The 16262-nt window shown below is 32.7% G+C and overlaps 1 protein-coding gene across 1 annotated transcript in view; it reads right to left on the minus strand.

Moving 5' to 3' along the window:
* Positions 1–1441: 1441 nt before the first annotated feature.
* The window catches only part of LOC128645401 (sodium channel protein type 2 subunit alpha-like), a 584077-nt gene continuing 569256 nt past the window's right edge, over positions 1442–16262 (minus strand). Inside the window, exons 26-27 of the mRNA XM_053698390.1 lie at positions 12665–12935; positions 1442–4877 (exon numbers count right to left, since the gene is read on the minus strand). Coding sequence (XP_053554365.1) covers positions 3685–4877; positions 12665–12935 — 1464 coding nt within the window. The 3' untranslated portion in view covers positions 1442–3684. The remainder of the gene's footprint in view (positions 4878–12664; positions 12936–16262) is intronic.

Below are 16262 nucleotides of genomic sequence, written 5' to 3' on the forward strand. Positions count from 1 at the left end.
TAGAGTAAAAAAAACAGGGAAAACCACAACTCAACAAACATACATACCCATAATGTCCCTCTTCAAAACCTTTAAAAATACATATACACATATCTCTATGGTTTTGGAACACAGCTGGTTGCACATGTAACCTATTAGCATCACTATACAGTAGCAAAAGGGATTGATCAGCATACAGGCCCTTCAACCTGTGATGTAATCACTAAACCCTGAAATTGCTATTTTGTTTGTCATTAATGGTGCACATGTGATTTTTGTATTATGAAATTAGGAGATTAACAATGCAGATAATGAGTTCCTGTTGTTTTCAGGAGATAACAATTTCAAGCTTCAGGGCTATTAATGGAAAAACACTGATAATACTGGCCAACATTCACAAATCACTATCTGCCAAAAACAAGCTTTTCACCAAACCAAATCCAGCAAACAGATGAAAGAATAAAATATTTAGCTAAATCAGATGGACAACATTGATCAGCCACAGTTTTCTGGCTTTTTATTTTTGACCTTTCTCATAATATAATTTACAATAACATTTTTCTTTGTAAATTACTCTGTTTTGCTTTTGATACCTAACACGTTTATACAAGTGTATAATAGTCTCACCAAACTGTTAACTCCACAGAGGATTTTATAGTAACAATCCATTTAAATTAAGCTAAAAATGTATGGTGTTGTATCCAAGTGCTGATACATTTCCATATATATTATCTAATCTATCTATTGACCTATCTAGTTATCTATTATCATTTTGACTGCATTTTTATACATCAATAAGTTATTATTACTAGCACTTTTTTTTTATTAAAGTAATCTGATACATGTTTATATGTTTAAAGCCTGATAATAAGAATAAAGTAGTCTCTACTTCTGTTGTATCCTGTTAAGCTTTGTTTGTGTCACACTTTAGTGAATAAGCTCAAATGAAAAGTACACTAACTTTAACAAAGTTTTCACTTGCGTTAACCCCCCCCCACACACACACACACAAAAAAAAACACTATATTGGGCATAATCATAAATTAAAAAGCCTCTTGAAACGGTTTTATTGTATTTGGTGGTGTAGGAGAATGTTTTCTGCTAAGTAAACATTTGTATTTGATGGACACTAGGCAGATGTGTTTTTCAGTGCATCTGCACGTGCCATTTATTCATAAAATGCTATATATACAATTTTTTTATTTTAGAAAAAAATACATAGTTAATATTTAAGAAGCATCACATATGATAGACAAGTCAGATACCATAGAACACTATTCCTCTTCCCATTGTCCTTACTTGAAAATAGCAGAATATTGGGAGCAATTTTTACATATGATTTTTAAATGAACAACAGCTAAACGGATTATGTCCTCATTTTAGTTACAATAATTGAAGCAATAGTAACAAATAAACAAATATACAGTTTAACAAAAAGGAAAACAGAGTCAGAACACAGAAATACAATACAAAATGTAATCTTTATTCTTTTGGCTTGTTTGTAATGTAGTTAGCTGTAATTTTAGGTAATAGCATTTCCTGCATGCAGTTCACAGTACACTACAAGTCATTAGTCTTAGTAAACAAAGGAGTCTACATTTAACTTCTGCCATGTGTCCAAAACAGAACTTAAGCTAACATGGTGTTGTAAGCAAATTCATGTCCTTTTGGAAAAATGAAGCTTGTGGATCCCACATATTATTTAAAACATTCCAGTGCAGCATGAACCAACAAGATTTGAATGAATAATGCAGTCAGACTCTAGAAATGAAAATTAAAATAAACAAAAAACAAACAAACCCCAAAACATATTCTTTAACCTTTCATTTATAGCAGTACAGGAAACACATTTGTGTTACAGATATGTCTGTCCTTGAAAAAAGTAACACCTGATGCAGGCAGTGCTCACATTTTCTGTATATTTTGTCCAGTGTTTATGTATATATATATATTTCATTAAATTTATTATTTTGTAATGCAAGTGAGCTGTGGTCCCAGATTTACACATTTATTTCCACATTCAGTGTGTGCACAAAAATGATATTAACTATAATAAAATAGCAAATTTACAACTCTCTTCTTCATACTGTACTTTATTTTGTAAAGATCTTGAATTAAATAGTTCTATGCATGGAAAGTAACAAAAGTGACCACAACATTGACCCTGAAGTTAGTTTTTCTTCTCTTCTTTTATGTACAAAATGCTGAAAAATAAAGCTAAATGAATATTTACAGTATTTATATTATTTTAAAAACTCTGTATCCTTTAAAGCAGTTTGCGACAATCCCAATTTCGTCTGGATGTATACCAAACAGTTGTAACATAAAACAAAACGAAGAAAAAAAAACTTTAACCAAAAGAACAAAACAAAATATTAACAGCTGCAAAATATTGCTTAATGATAAAGAAATGAGGTCTTATTCATCAATTTGTCTTATTTTACCATTGACATATGGCTTTCCATATTAGACTGTTGGACAGTGGAAAATAACTTCATAAAGCAGCCCAGGCAATATAAACATGCATTTGTGATAGCGTCCAAACGATTTATATAAATACAGAATATTTTCTATTATTTTTCAAAAGCTTGCAAGCTAGACATATGTGGTACATATTTGATGCAATAAATACTGTGTCCAAGTCATTATTTCTTTGCTCAAACACCCACCACAGGGTAAAATAACTATTTACATACCATAAGATAGGCAATTCCGTTGGCATGTACAACGTTAACTTTGCTGACAGCTGACAATGGCTAAACAATACTGCAGGATAAAGCCTAAATAATTTTTTTTTGTTTTGGTAAATCCTGTGCTATTAGAAATAATGTCACTTGACAAAGAAATGTAGTTTGTGCTTCAAAGCACTGAAATGAAGTTTGCTCTAGCTGAGATTTGCATAAAATTGAATCCATCTGCCCTCTAACATGGGACTTATTGGGATTTTACAGGCACATATAATCATTTCTTTATGTGACACAACATGAACAGTTAAGCACCTCAACATTTCGTGTCACATATTAACAATCAGTTTTTGTAGCTCCATGTTTTTTTCCATGCATGACCTATGAGTCTAGCATGCTTTCATGCATTCAGTTCTATTCATATGTATAGAGAAAGATATAATAGAACACCTGGTCCTCATACCTTTGAAGTGGTAAGTAACAGCCCCATCCCAACATAAAACCCATTTACAAAAATATTCGCATATAATAGTAGAGAACCTATGAATCCAAAAAAATGATGAATCCATAAACACATATTGTAAACATATGGCAAATATGGCAGTTGAAATGCAAATAGTGGATACAAGTAGTTTACTAAAGTTTTCAACACACAAAAATCATAGGTTTGTATCCCACAAAATGGTCCCCATTCTGCACAGTCTGAGTAGCCATTTTCGACTATCCTTTTCAGCAGTGTCAGCTGGGAGATAACCCCTTTACTTCTGAAGGGGCCAGCAATACATTGTTTTGTAATGAATTGCAAGCCTCTATAGCAGTGAAGTGGTTAGAACAGTAACCTCCAGTCAAGGTTGTCGCACGCCTTTGTAATCATTTCCTGACAGGGGGCCACTGTCTTGTTGTAGGCACTAACCATAAGTACATAATTATAAGAACTGTCAGTTTGGCATATGTCTCTGAAATAAGTCCTGTTGACATAAATATGTAATGTTCACAGGCTGTAAACAGTTTGCTTCAGAAATTATTTTTTATGCTCCCTGACATCTTTACCTCTGTCTTCCTTCTCTATTTTGTCTTTTTCATGTTTTTCTTTTTCTGGTTTTGTTACACTATCATATGAAGGAGGAGATGTGGTCGAAGGTGTGATATCTGCTTTTTCTGTTGTTGAGTTTCCATTAAGTCGATCACTAAGCATGTCTTTTCTCATGAGTAGACTTTCTCCATCTTTGATTTTATGTTGGTACATAAATGAAGCTTGTTTTATGGATTTCTTTAATAGATAACGCCTGAAGCAGCGTTGAATAATAATGGCAGATAATTCCTCTTGTTTACGACGTAAGGTGGATGTAATTGGTTCATAGGAGACTTTGGATGGGTTAGATGCCATAAAGCGTTCTTCCATTGGTTGTCTTAGATTATCCATTTCATCACCTTCACCCAATACCCGCTTTGTGAAGGCAAAAAGGATGTCAAGGCAATGAATCCTGTCACCACTTACCATAGGCAGATCCATTGCAATTAGCTGAACCTTATTTGGTTTTGGTATACGAAGAGGTGGATCCAAAGCGTCTGCAAAATCAGACAATTTACTGTACTGTATGAATTGTGATGCATTTGAATCAAACTTTTCCCAAACTTCATAGAACATCTCAAAATCATCCTCTCCTAGTGGTTCTGCACTCTCTTCAGTAGCAACACCAAAGTTCTCCAAAATGACTGCAATGTACATGTTTACCACAACCAAAAATGATATTATAATATAACTAACAAAAAAGGTAATCCCAACTGTTGGATTACCACAGTCGCCTTTGACAGAGCTTCCTGGGTGCTCTATTGTTGGATTACAGTCTGGTGCTTTACTGTTCAAAATTGGTGCTAATAAACCATCCCATCCAGCAGAGGTTGTGATCATGAATAAGCAGATCATACTGTTGCCAAAAGTTTCAAAGTTGAACATATCATCAATTCCAACTTCTTTTTTAACATAAGCAAAATTGGACATTCCAAAAATAGCATAAATAAACATTACTAAAAAGAGCAGAAGGCCAATATTAAACAAGGCAGGAAGTGACATCATCAATGCAAAAAGAAGTGTGCGAATGCCTTTGGCACCTTTAATAAGACGTAAAATACGACCAATTCGGGCCAATCGTATAACTCTGAACAGAGTTGGGGACACAAAGTATTTCTCAATAAGATCAGCAAGAAACATCCCTATAAAAAAGAAAAAGTAAGAACATGTATAAACATTACCATAGCAAGTTAATAATTAATCTTATTTTTTTTTTCTTTGCATTGAATTACTACAAATATTTTGTTGTTTTGGTGCTGACATATTTTGTTGTTTTGGTGCTACACCAGTTATAAAAGCTTTTGGGGGAAACAAACAGTACTCAAAAGTCATAGAAAATCATAAAATATTCGCAGGCATATATTAAATAAAACAATGGAATACATAAGACATTCAGATACTAATCCAGAATTATTTATTTATATTGACACTATGGGCTAGATTACAAGTGGAGTGGTAAAAACATTTTTGTTTTTACAAGTTTGTCGGGCATTGCCCTGAAGTAATCACAGCTCTTTTGCTCAAACATAAAAAAAACTATCTTTAAAAACCCTATCCTAAAAAATAAAATAAAAAGTTAAAGAAACCTATTGTAAATAAAAAAATGTCTTGAAAAGGGCATCAATAATTAAGCTCTTTTGCTGTTTCAAACAAAAAACCCTATACTAAAAAAAAAGCTATTATAAAAAAAAAAAGCTATCCTAAAAAGGGCATCCAAGATTAAGCTCTTTTGCTATTTAACCCCTTGTGCCAAAAGGATATATATATATATATATATATATACACACACATCATGTGGTACATACCCAATGCCGTTTATTTAGGTCCAACCTTAAGCAAGTCCATGCAGCTCTCGGTTGTCAAGTAACAGCCAAGGGCTGCTTTTCCTGGGCTTCAGGCATCTATCTTCACACAGTGGTGCAGGGGGGAGGGAGGGGTGGCACCTTACCTACAGAAAAAGTTTGGAAGGGAGAAGGAGGGGATGCTATGCTATAGAAAAGTGTTTTAATCAGGATGAGGGGGCCCTACATAATGGTTGGGGGGAGGGGGACATCCCTACACTATGGAAAAATAATTAAAAAACAATAAATACATTATTAAAAGTAAAAAAGCAGTACCTAAGATGGGGGACGCCATTAGGAGGGGGAGGGTTAGAGAGCTGTTTGGGAAGGATCAGGGATCCTACACTGCAGCAAATAAATAAATACATAAAAAAAAACTAAAACTTCATACTAGCAGCCTGTCTGCCAATACTTAAAGAGACAGTCAACAACAAAATTGTTATTATTAAAAAAGATAGATAACGCCTTTACTATCCATTCCCCAGCTTTGCACAATCAACATTGTTATATTAATATACTTTATTGCATTCAAACCTCTAAATTTCTGCCTGTTTCTGAGCCACTACATACAGCCTCTTATCACATGCTTTTTATTAGCTTTTCACAACAAGAGACTGCTAATCCATGTGGGCCATATAGATAACATTGTGCTCTCTTCCAGGAGTTGTGGCTGACACTGCACTAATTGGCTAAAATGCAAGTCAATAGATAATAAATAAATAGCCATGTGATCAGGGGGCTGTCAAAAGAGGCTTAGTTACAAGGTTATCACAGAGGTAAAAATTATATTAATATAACTATGTTTGCTGTGCAAAACTGGGGAATGGGTAATAAAGCGATTATTTATCTTTTTAATCAATAAACATTTTGGAGTTGACTTTCCCTTTAAGATGATGGTCTGAAGTGTGGGTGTGGGACGGGACCGGACGGGAGAGAGCTGTTGGGGAGGGATCAGGGAGATGGGAAGAGTCAAATGAGAGGGTAATCCCTGTATTAAAATACTATTACCCTTACCAGCTAACTAATTAACCCCTTCACTTCCAGGAATTTCAATGTGTGCTGCACAGCTGCAATTAGTGGCTTTCTAATTGCTAAAAACTAATTGCATAGCTATGCATGTCTGCTATTTCTAAACAAAGGGGACCCCAGATAGCTTTTTACAACTATTTGTCATATGACTGCAGTAGTTGTGTCTAAATATTTTCAGTGAAAAAAACAAAAGTTTGTGAAAAAGTTAACAATAGTTTTTAACATGATCGCATTTGGCGGCAAAACAGTGGCATGAAATATACCAAAACGGGCCTAGATCAGTACCTTAGGTTGAACAATAAAAAAATAAAATAATAAAATAATTTTATATCTATATATATATTTTATAGTTTTGATGTCAAATGTTAAAACTTCTTCGGTAGTTGTTTCTCTGAAGTTCCCGGCAGTGAAGGGGTTAAAAACAAAAAAAAACTATACTAAAACTAAAAAAGAACACCAAAAAAACCCTAAACCTGAATTTGGCTCCTTAGAGGAGCAGAGGCAGGTTCATGGCGGCGCTCCTCTAGGGATGTCCTCTTCTTTCATCTTTCACCCAATCCTCCTTCATGCTGTCACCGCAGCGCACTGAAGATTGAATGCAAGGTTTCTCCTTATATAGGGGTACCCTTTTATTTCTACAGGATGATTTCCAAAGTCAAGTCAGCCAATAGAAAAAGCTTTAATTCAATCTTCAGTATGTTGTGGTGACAGCTTGAAGAAGGAGGATTGTATAGAAGATGGAAGAAGACGCATAGTATGGAAGAAGAGGCCATACCTAGAGGAGCGCCGCCATGGACCCACCTCTGCTCCCCTAGAAAGCCAAATTCAAGTTAGTGAGTTTCTTTTTTTTTTAATTAGGATTTTTTTAAAATAGTTTTTTTTTTTTTTTTTTTTAAGTTTGAGCAAAAGAGCTGTGATTACTTCATGGCAATGCCCTGACAAATGCCCTTCTCAGGGCAATTTTTAGGTTAGGTTTTAGTTTTGCTATAGGGTTTTTTAGGGGGGTTAAATTTTAGATGGGGTGTGTGGCGGTTTAGGGGTTAACAGTGTAGGGGGTGGATAGTGTAAAAGGAAAAACTTTTTTTTGTGTTCAGTGCAACTTTTTGAGCGTTAACCCAGCACACATTCGTACTCGACGGGCCCATTGAAAGTATAGGGACCACAAATTATAGCAAATTCACACAAACAAACTTGCGGTAATTTAAACACTGATCCACTTGTAATACTGAGTCAAGTGCAAAAAATACAGTGATCTTGCTTGCAATTCTCACGCAAACAGTTGTGCTCCATCCTTAATCTAGCCCTTTGCTTGCTCTTTTGTTTTTAACTGATCAAATATCCTATTAAACAGTGAGTGTCTTTTCCCTGAACATAGCAAAAAAACATTTTAACTGGGATGCCATGATGATGTGTCTTTAAATGCAGAAGAGCACTTTAATTCCATTCAAATAAAAAAAAGACTTCACAAACTCTAAGCACCTAAACAAGTGGTTATTTCATTATGAACAATTGTGTTAATAAGGTAATGCAGCCCACAATTTCTTATTTAAATTAATTTATTTTTTATGCAAAAGTATTTAATCAGCACTGTTATGAATTAATGATCATCACCTGTATTCATAATTTATCAGCTATTTATTTCTTGTTTCTTTCTATCCTTTTAATCTACATTAATACTAAGAAATTAAATCTCCTGCTTTAAAATTAGCTGCAAAACATTGTATATAGCGCTATTTTAAATTACAGCTACATTTTTCTTGGTGCATAATATTTTTTTTTACTATACAAGTATTTAAAGTACTGCACATAGATTTTAAGAATTGTAGAAATAGGTAATATAAATTATGTAGATGGTGGTTGAGGTCAGATATAAAGCACAGTAGAGAACCACATTGCGATGTAATGGCTGCAGGTTTGGCTCCCTTTTGCTATCCATTGAAATGTAAAAAAGTAAAGGTAAGACAGTATACCTTTTTACTGTGCAGCCTATAAGGATATATGCAGTACAATCTTTTTACAGGTGTAATGCTTCAAATATAGGGCTAGATTAATTTCTATTTATCACTCCTGCTTGCATGCTAACTCCGCTAGAAGCTTTTGCATGCGTCGGGTTGCACGCGTATTACAAATTGAAAGTAAAAAGTTTCCACACAAGTGCTAACCTGGCGCGTGCAAAAAGCTGAATTTGGAATATTGCAACCACGTTAACATATTCCACCATAGACTTCAATGTAAAAATAAAAGCTAACACCCAACAAGTCGCGCAAACTCGATCATGTTTAAGCAAGAATGCTAACCAGACATGAAATATTAATATTTCACATTCCAATGTTCTTCACATAGCAGAATATGTTCTATTTATTCTTAATTACATATATATATATATATATATATATATAAATAAAATGTTTTGGTAAAATATATATCTATACCTAATATATATATATTTGTATATATCAATGTAAATATTTGCATAGGAAATTAGTACATCTAGGCAAGTATCCCCGCTTGCTTTTCCCCAGAAATTCTTAATATGCAATGTTTCCAATGCACAAGAGAATTGTGGGTAAAATATGCAAATTAGATATGCAAATTCTCAGTTTTTTTGCTTCAAAAATACTGTTTTGACACAGCGATCCTTTTAAACAGGACTATGACAGCAAAACAGAAATCACTCACTAGACAAGCCTGTTTCGTTCTTTTTAGAACTCATCAGTAGGAGATAGATTTCTGGTTGCTGCATTGGAAAAGCTATTTTCATGGTTAAACCAAAATTCAAACAGTATTTTTTAAGCAAAAAACTGAGAATTTGCATATCTAATTTGCATATCTTACCCACAATTCTCTTGTGCATTGGAAACATTGCATATTAAGAATTTCTGGGGGAAAGCAAGCGGGGATACTTGCCTAGATGTACTAATTTCCTATGCAAATATTTACATTGATTTAATTTTGAGACATGGAGGATTTTAATTTCAGTTTTTTACCTCCCCCCATAATTTTAATGAATTTTGGTTTAACCATGAAAATAGCTTTTGTATTTAAAGACTAATGTCTATATACCGTAGAATATGTGCATATACTAGTGATAGTAATAATAATAATAATATTACTATCACTAGTATATGCACATATTCTACGGTATATAGACATTAGTCTTTAAATACATACACGGGCATACGCTATTATAGTATTACACTAGAGAGGAAACTGTCAACATCTAGACGAAGGATTATTAATATTATTATTATTTTTCTAGCGCATCTATATTTAATCTCACAGATGTCAGGTCTGATTATACTACTAGATTAATACTTAACAGATCTATTGATAAGTTATATATAATTGATATACTTATACAGCCATCAGTATTCGATTTTATATTTATCATTATTTAATATTATTATTTTTTCTTACATTTTTTATTAGTATCTTTTGTAGAGTATACGAATGCTAGATTGGATATTATACCAACAGAACATTTCGGACTTCCAACTATTAATCCATTAGCATATATTTGATTCTGTTCTTTTCCAGAGTGTTGCGCCACTAGAATCATATCCCAATACCCTTTCCCTACATTTATTCACATTTTTAATCTATCAGGTGATTAGTATATAGGGTTACTTATCACGCTTGATAGGTATTCGAAGGCTGTAAGCAGTTCACTCACGCTTAGATTTATATTTGGGTGTATCCCACAGCGCCATACCTATACACATCTTCTCTTATACATATATATATATATATATATATATATATATAGCACAGCGGAGAAGCCCAGCACACTTTAAGCACCGTGGTGCTTTTCAAATCAATAATAATCATGCAGCAGTGGAAAAAGCACTCCTCCGGATCTATAGATGCAAACATTTATTTATGCTTTTTCCACTGCTGCATGATTATATATATATATATATATATATATTTATATATATATGTATATATATATATATATATATATATATATATATATATATATATATATATATATATATCTATTTAAAAATCCATAAAGCATATTGTGCTATGTGCAGAACATTGTAATGTGAGATATTTACAGGAAATACACAGTGTAACACTTTATTAAAAATGAATATTGCATAAATATGCTTTAATGCTTTCAGCTACTTGACTGCAAAGGGCTCCAATGCACTATATATATATATATATGTGTGTGTGTGTGTATACATATGTATTTATGTGTTTATATCTGTTAATACATATATATATATATATATATATATATATATATATATATATATATATATATATATATATATATATATATATACAAATTTAAATACATAAATACATCTGTACACACACACACATAAATATATATATATATATATATATGTATATATATATATATACACACATAAAAATACATACATACATACATATTTAGACATGTATATGTATGTATCTCTGTTAAAGCATACCTTTTATTATATAGTGTTAATATGAGTGTTAATGTACTATTAAAGGGACAGTCTACAATATAATGTTATTGTTTTAAAAAATAGATAATCCCTTTATTACCTATTCCCCAGTTTTGCATAACCAAAATAGTTATATTAATATACTTTTTTTCCTCTGTGATTACCTTGTATCTAAGCATCTTCTGACAGCCCCCTGATCACATGACTTTTTATTTATTATCTATTAATTTGTATTTAGTACTGTGTTGTGATAAATCTTAATTCCCTGGGCGTGAACACAATGTTATCTATATGGCCCACATGAACTAGCAGTATCCTGTTGTAAAAAGCTAATAAAAAAGCATGTGATAAGAGGCTGTCTATAGTGGCGTAGAAAAAGGCAGAAATGTAGAGGTATAAATGTTATAAAATATATTCATATAACAATGTTGGTTGGCAAAGCTGGGGAATGGGTAGTAAAGGCGTTATCTATATTTTTAAACAATAACACTTTTAGTGTAGACTCTCCCTTTAAATGTATTTTTAATATGTTTTGTGCAACATTTTTGACTTGTGTAACAGTTAACCAGAGCTCTGAAGTAGCGCTATCCTGACATGCGTTAAATTCAGTTGTGCTCAAGCGAACAAGTTTACTTTAATACACGTGCCACTTCCAAATCACACAAAGAGCCGCGATAAACCCTTTTTCTCTTCCGCACAACAGTTAGGGCCCAACTCGTAATCTAACCCATAGTAGGGAAAGAATCGGAAATACATAACTTCTCTTAATGGCTTGCCTATCAGTGAAATGATGCAATACATTTTGTGGCAGGGTATATCACAGGCAGTCCAACCACTATGGTTAAACTACTGAATATCAGATGTCAGGGACTGAATTATTTGTTGGGTGAATCATGTGACCTTATACATACATCAAGGTTATATGATAAAACTGGCTATACTTTTGAGATGAATTATCTGACCATGATCTATGGGAACTATATAACATTTGAAAGGCCATATTAATATATAGATGCCTATATTCTAATATCTAACAAGACACTATGCTCTCATTCTCCTTAACACAAGTATATATTTCAACTCAAATTTAAAAAAGCTGCCATTATATAAAAAACACTCCAGTCATAAAGACCACAAACAGACAAACATTTATAGCTCCCTCTGGTTGCAAAAAAAAACAACTGACTGAACATTGTTGTGTCACCTGTAATCAATCAGATGAATTCTGAAATCCTGGTTTGGATTTGAATCATCTTGCTCTATATGAAGCTTATCTACATATGTTTTGAAATCTTATCATATTTAGCTCATCCGTAGATAGTTCATTTATTGTGCATCTGTAACTTGCACCGTACAGGTGATGGTAGAGAAACCTCTGCATTTCTATTAGAACTTCATACCAGGAAAAGTCTTCAGAATTTGCTATATGTTGCTGCACCCTAGATATCAAGGGTTAGCACCAGGCCAGTATCTGAATATATCCCTACAGTCCTCTAAAATGAAACAAACCCAGAAAGAATACCCTAAAATCTTGGCCACTGTTCCTAAGTGTTAAACACTTGTTATTACTGTTACTGGCATTTAACAAAACAAAAGTATCTTAAATATACTTACCAACAATAGAAAGAATGACCACCACAAAATCAAAAATATTCCAACCCATTGTAAAATAATAATGACGTAATGATATCAGTTTGAGCACGCATTCCCCAGTAAAAAGGACAATAAAAACAGCATTAATCCAATACAGGTTGTTCTCCATCTCATCAGTCTGATCATCAGTTTCAATCATCATTGTTACCATGTTTAAACAGATCAGAATCATGATAGTGATGTCAAAGGGTTGTTGGGAAACAAAATCAAACACTGCACCTTGGAATTTATTCTGAAATGTGAAGAAACAAAAAAACAAAAACATAAACGTATGCAAACTCCATAAGCGCGTATACACAATATCTATGATTTAATGTGATAAAATGATATTCGGACAAGCTTTTTATACCATATCAGACCACCTGTATTTTCCTTGTAGTTAATTTCTAGTCAAAGGGCAACAAAACGTAGTTTTTTTAATTCTCCTATTGTTTACTTACAACTATGGGTTCAATCACAATCCTTTAAAAAAGTTTATCTAATGATTTTTCTACATAATTCACAATTAGAGTCAATGGGGATTAAGATGACCCGTATATGTTTAATCCCTGCACAGGTTGTAAACACATAGTTAAAATCAGCTAAAGAGCAGCAATGCACTACTGTGTGTAGTCACAAGCTAGCTCCCAGTAGTGCATTGTGGCTCCTAAAACTACCCAGGTATGCTTTTCAAGAAGAGATCCCAAGAGAACAATGTAAAATTTCATAACAGATGTCAATTGAAAAGTCTCTTACAATTGCATGCTCTTTCTGAATCATGTTTAATTTTGCAACATATATTTACTGCTAGCTTTCGTTTTAATTTAAAGGGACAGTCTACTCCAAAATGTTTATTGTTTAAAAAGATAGATAATCCCTTTTATTGCCCATTCACCAGTTTTGCAAAACCAACACTGTTAAATTAATATAGGTTTTATGTCTGTGATTACCTTGTATCTAAGCCTCTGCAGACTGCCTCCTTATCTAAGTTATTTTGACTGACTTGCATTTTAGCCACGGGAGTGAGCACAATGTTATCTATATGGTCCACATGAATTAGCAGTCTCTTGTTGTGAAAAGCTAATACAAAATGCATGTGATAAGAGGCTGTCTCTAGTGGCAGAAATGTTATAAAGTATATTAATATAACAATGTTGGTTGTGCAAAGCTGGGGAATGGATATTAAAGGCATTATCTATCTTTTTAAACAATAAAAAATGTTGGTGTAGACTGTCCCTTTAAACAAGTTTAGTTTAAACTTTTTTATTTAATAGTTTGCCATGTATATTTGCCTCATATTTGCTAGTATTTGAATGGTAATTATATTTTAATTGCTCAGCACATAAGGCCTCACAGCAACTAAAATGTTGAAGTTACATTGAGGTGTTACTATTTTTTTTTATTAACCCTGTAATTAGGGTTGTTAAATAACACATTTTAGATAATTATTGTAGTGGGGAAATTAATTTAAAACATTAGTATTAATTATATTGTTATGTTTTATATTTGTTTCTAGTTTGTTTTAGTTTGCTTTGCTCTACATTCTATCATTTATATTCATATTTGTACTATAAACATGTGAAAGGAACATTGAATGATTACTTCTTTCCAGACTTGAATCTCTTGAGCTTGTTTCAGCAATATTCTAATTGTTACTGATTTCCTATTGGTTGATACCTTACAAAATCTAAGCATATTATATTAACAATATATATTTCCACAAATGTAAAAAAAATACATTGTTATTGAGAGGGTTTTCAGGATCTGAATCTTGTTTCTATAATACCTCAATATACAGTATATATGATTATATTATCTTGATATCTACCAATCTCACAGTATTTTTGCAAATTATTTATTATATGAAGATATTTTAGTGAAATCACTACTCTTATTACAGCATATTTTACATATGCAAATATACAAATATTTAGAAGTCCACACCCTTTCTTGTTCCTAGCAGTTTGGATAAACGGTTTTGTACCTGTAAAAGTATAGCAAGTTGCTATCCACAGATCTGCATCCAACTTAAATTCAATGATCTCATGATCTTTAGTTGTTGACTTACAGTATATATAATTATAGCTTTTTTATACCTTAAGAAATCCAACTATAACAGGCCTCAGGAACGAAAACAGTTAACAAATAGAGGTATTAATCATTATTAGGGCAATTTGAACAGGTGTAGCTTATTCAATAAAACTAATAAAATCCATCCCCTGCATCTGAGGTTGATACAGTCTTCAGCCCCTTTTAGGAAGCTGTCAGCTATCTGGTTTTGTTGCTGCATTAAGATTAACAAATAAATGATAATTAAAAAGTTATGAAGCTACCCTTATAAAATAAGCTTACATATGGGCTCCCACATGGTCTTGTGAGTGTAGTTTGGGGAAGATCCACAAAACCTTTTTTTTTTATGCAAATATTCCCTTGTGTTCCAACCAATGGACCATTTTTTTCTCAAGGAGTTCTGAATTGCATTATGAATACTTTTTTTAAATTGGGTCCCATTGAAATCATGATCGAAATAACAAAAGCTAGCAACAGACAGATTATAGTGAGACAGTATAAAAAGCCCACATCAGTGTACCCTCTCAATATGTTTATTCCAATTTAAATTATTATTGATGTATCGATTTTGTTCATATTTCCTATTGACATGTTGGATAAGGCAGGGATGAAACAACCAGTAAAGGGCGCTAAATGCCCAACATAGAATCTACAGGAGACAGGTGAAAGCTATCCTGGTGCAAATGATAAAAGCTTGAGAAGTTGCTTTATCCTAGAAAAAGAAAAAACTAAATATGCACTGCTGGTTTGTAAAGCTAGAACTATCCTGTGTTTAGCATGAGGATTATTTTCTCTGTTTACATTGGAGTTACATTCACAACAATTGTCTCTTCAAAGTTGGCCTTCGTGTTTATCTTTGGATAAGCTTTTTTTTTTATGACCTATAACTAAAATGGGCTATTTGGTCAACATAAAGAGCATGTCAATTTAATTAAATGATTCTAAAAGTATGTATGGCTTTATAAATAGGGCCTTAAAATATATATACATATATTAAATGTGAATATGATATTAATGCAGCAAAAATACAATAATAATAAGTCCACATTTCAATTTCAAAGGACCAATGTTTAAAGGGACAGTCTACACCAGAATTGTTATTTTTTTTAAAAGATAGATAATGCCTTTATTACCCATTCCCCAGTTTTGCATAACCAACACAGTTATATTAATATACTTTTAACTTCTGTGATTATCTTGTATCTAAGCCTCTGCAAACTGCCCCTTTATTTCAGTTCTTTTGACAGACTTGCAGTCTAGCCAATCAGTGCCTGCTCCCAGATAACTTCACGTGCACAAGCACAGTGTTATCTATATGAAATACGTGAACTAACACCCTCTAGTGGTGAACAACTGTTAAAACGCATTCTGAAAAGAGGTGGCCTTCAAAGTCTAAGAAATTTGCATATGAACCCTTTCAACTAAGAATACCAATAGAACAACGCAAAATTGGTGATAAAAGTAAATTGGAAAATTGTTTAAAATTACATGCTCTATCTGAATCATGAAA

Source organism: Bombina bombina, chromosome 1 (genome assembly GCF_027579735.1).
Source record: "Bombina bombina isolate aBomBom1 chromosome 1, aBomBom1.pri, whole genome shotgun sequence".
NCBI lineage: Eukaryota > Metazoa > Chordata > Amphibia > Anura > Bombinatoridae > Bombina > Bombina bombina.